At 50.8% G+C, this 2,252-nt stretch overlaps 1 protein-coding gene across 1 annotated transcript; it reads left to right on the forward strand.

The window, feature by feature from the left end:
- Positions 1–718: 718 nt before the first annotated feature.
- Positions 719–1,096, forward strand: SARC_01298 (hypothetical protein; the record flags this gene model as incomplete). Its single annotated transcript, XM_014305002.1, has 1 exon — positions 719–1,096. The coding sequence occupies one exon, from the start codon at positions 719–721 to the stop codon at positions 1,094–1,096; it is 378 nt and encodes a 125-aa protein (XP_014160477.1).
- Between the last annotated feature and the right edge of the window lie 1,156 nt (positions 1,097–2,252).

Below are 2,252 nucleotides of genomic sequence, written 5' to 3' on the forward strand. Positions count from 1 at the left end.
AGGGTACTGAAGTATTCGAAGTCCAAGGGCAAGCTCCAGATTTTTCATAATACAGGTTTTAGAGAGAGTGACGTATAGTCACTGTTCCTGGCCGGAGTTACGTACAACCGCTGGGACTATTCCGTCAACGTAAATGACGAGTATGATGTCACGTGCGGATGGAGCCATATGTTCTCGTCCTGCTGACTTTGAGCGAAACCGAGAGGTTTGTGAGAATTCGACCGATGTCTTGGCTCTAGAGACGGCCTGCCTGTTTAAGACCGTAGAGGCCGCGAAGAAACTTTAGGGCCGTGTTGGGAGGGTTCACACTTCCATTGGGCGAATACATATAAACGGGGGGTGGGGTGGGTGATTTTGAATAGAGATACCGCCGTATTTACGTCAAAGTGATGAACGGTGCGGTATTGAAAAGCGGCGGTGGCTAGAAAAGTACGAAGCGTGGTGGAAGAAGCGGCTGGAGCGGACGTTTCCCAAAAGAAGTCGTCATATATGCATTTGTTCATCGCCACGGGCTACTATCCGTGCCTTGTGAATGATAAGGGCGCCGTGCTCGTCATGCTTACGTGTGAACATGTACTTGGAGTATATGATCTCTGCTGTTGAAGGGACAGCGTGCAATGGTATGATGTCAAGGAGTTTTTTTTTATCGTGTGCAGCACGTTCGCGATCAATTGTTTGAGAGCATTGTGGCCATTCGACACTTGATTGGGCGTTGGATATGCTTTTGGGGACCCTACCATCGAGTATGGTGGGTGCGGTGTGCCAGTCGACGTCGTTGAAAAACGATCATACGGCGGAGAAGGTCACAGCGGTTGGGACCCTTGAATGCGCGAAGTGCGGAAGACTCGGAGTCAGAGAAATCGGCGTACGAGCCGGGATCAAAAACATTTGTGGGTGGTGGTGTGTAGAACACTGCCAGGTTTGGTTCAACCCCGAAGTCGTGTATGGCGTCGTCAACGCTGGATGGGCTGTGGATTGTGATTGGTGGAGGTTGAGGGAGAATGGCATGAGGTGGGATAGGGGTGGGGCACGGGGGGGCAGTGCGACGGAGGTAGACACTGGGGATAACGAGGGGTTGTGCCGTGGGGATAGGTAATAGGGGTATACCTAGAGCCAGTGCTATCGTGGTAGGCACGGGGGTATAACAGGTTGATGGGAATAGGGATGGGTACATAAGATATGGTGGAGGGTAGGGGTATAGGAATAATATTATTTATTTCAAAGGAGTTAAGTTACAATGCCTGTACATATGGTATGATTCTCATAGCCGTTGTAGTGATTTGGGGAAAATCGATGGGAAGAAGTGGTCAGTAAATTCCCTGTTGAAGCTTGAACCAAAGTGAGTCGACAGTGGAGGATATGCGCTGGGTCAATTCAGGCCGGTGCTGACAAAAACCTGACACCATCGAGTGTGCCACGGGGGTATAGTGGTGGGTACCGTTGGGATACCGGTGGGATACCGTTGAAGGATGGTGCAGGGACGGGTGTAGTAGTGGGCCGCCCATGGGTACAAAGGGGATTTCAATTCTTCGGGTATGACCCAGGATGATGGAGTGACGCATCGCGTTGTATATTTGCCATTCGAAGTCTACTGGGGACGTTCGTCAGTGAAAATTTGAACGCCGTGGCTATGAATAATCTGCTGCGTAGCAAAGCTCTGGATCTTAAATGTATTGTCGGTGCCGGTCAAAGTATATCCAAGTAAAATACCGAAGCGCCAGAAGCTTTGTGAACCTTGAAATCCACCGTACACCCGAAACGCATCTGGGGAGACGGGGTCAGGTCGTTGATACCATATATGATGTGGGGAGAATAGCTTGGTAGCCTTTGATGGGGTACAGTTGCGTCGAGTGTCAGCAAAGTCTGTGGCTATACCCCACAATGGGAGGGGTATGCCAGCTTCGAGAAGAAGACAGCGAACTAGGTTTTTGAGTGTGGCATGTTGGCGTTCGACTGTGGCATTCATTTGCGGAGTGTGTGAGGGGGGGGGGGTGCATAGCTCAATGCCGAGGAACGTACAGCTGTCGCAAATTATTTTGCTCTGAAGTACAAAATCCCAGTCGGCCGTGAGGGTGTGAGACTTCCAGTGACGAGGGATGTGTGTGATCAATTTGCCGACTTGTTGTTCGAGGGATATCTTGTTGGGTAAATTCTTATGGATCCCGAAGGATGATCCTTTATCAACCATGTTGAGCGCATAAATGTTGCTATCGCGATCCGGGGGGGGGGGGGGGGGGGTCGGGGGGTCGTGG

This window comes from Sphaeroforma arctica (genome assembly GCF_001186125.1).
Source record: "Sphaeroforma arctica JP610 unplaced genomic scaffold supercont1.50, whole genome shotgun sequence".
Lineage (NCBI taxonomy): Eukaryota > Ichthyosporea > Ichthyophonida > Sphaeroforma > Sphaeroforma arctica.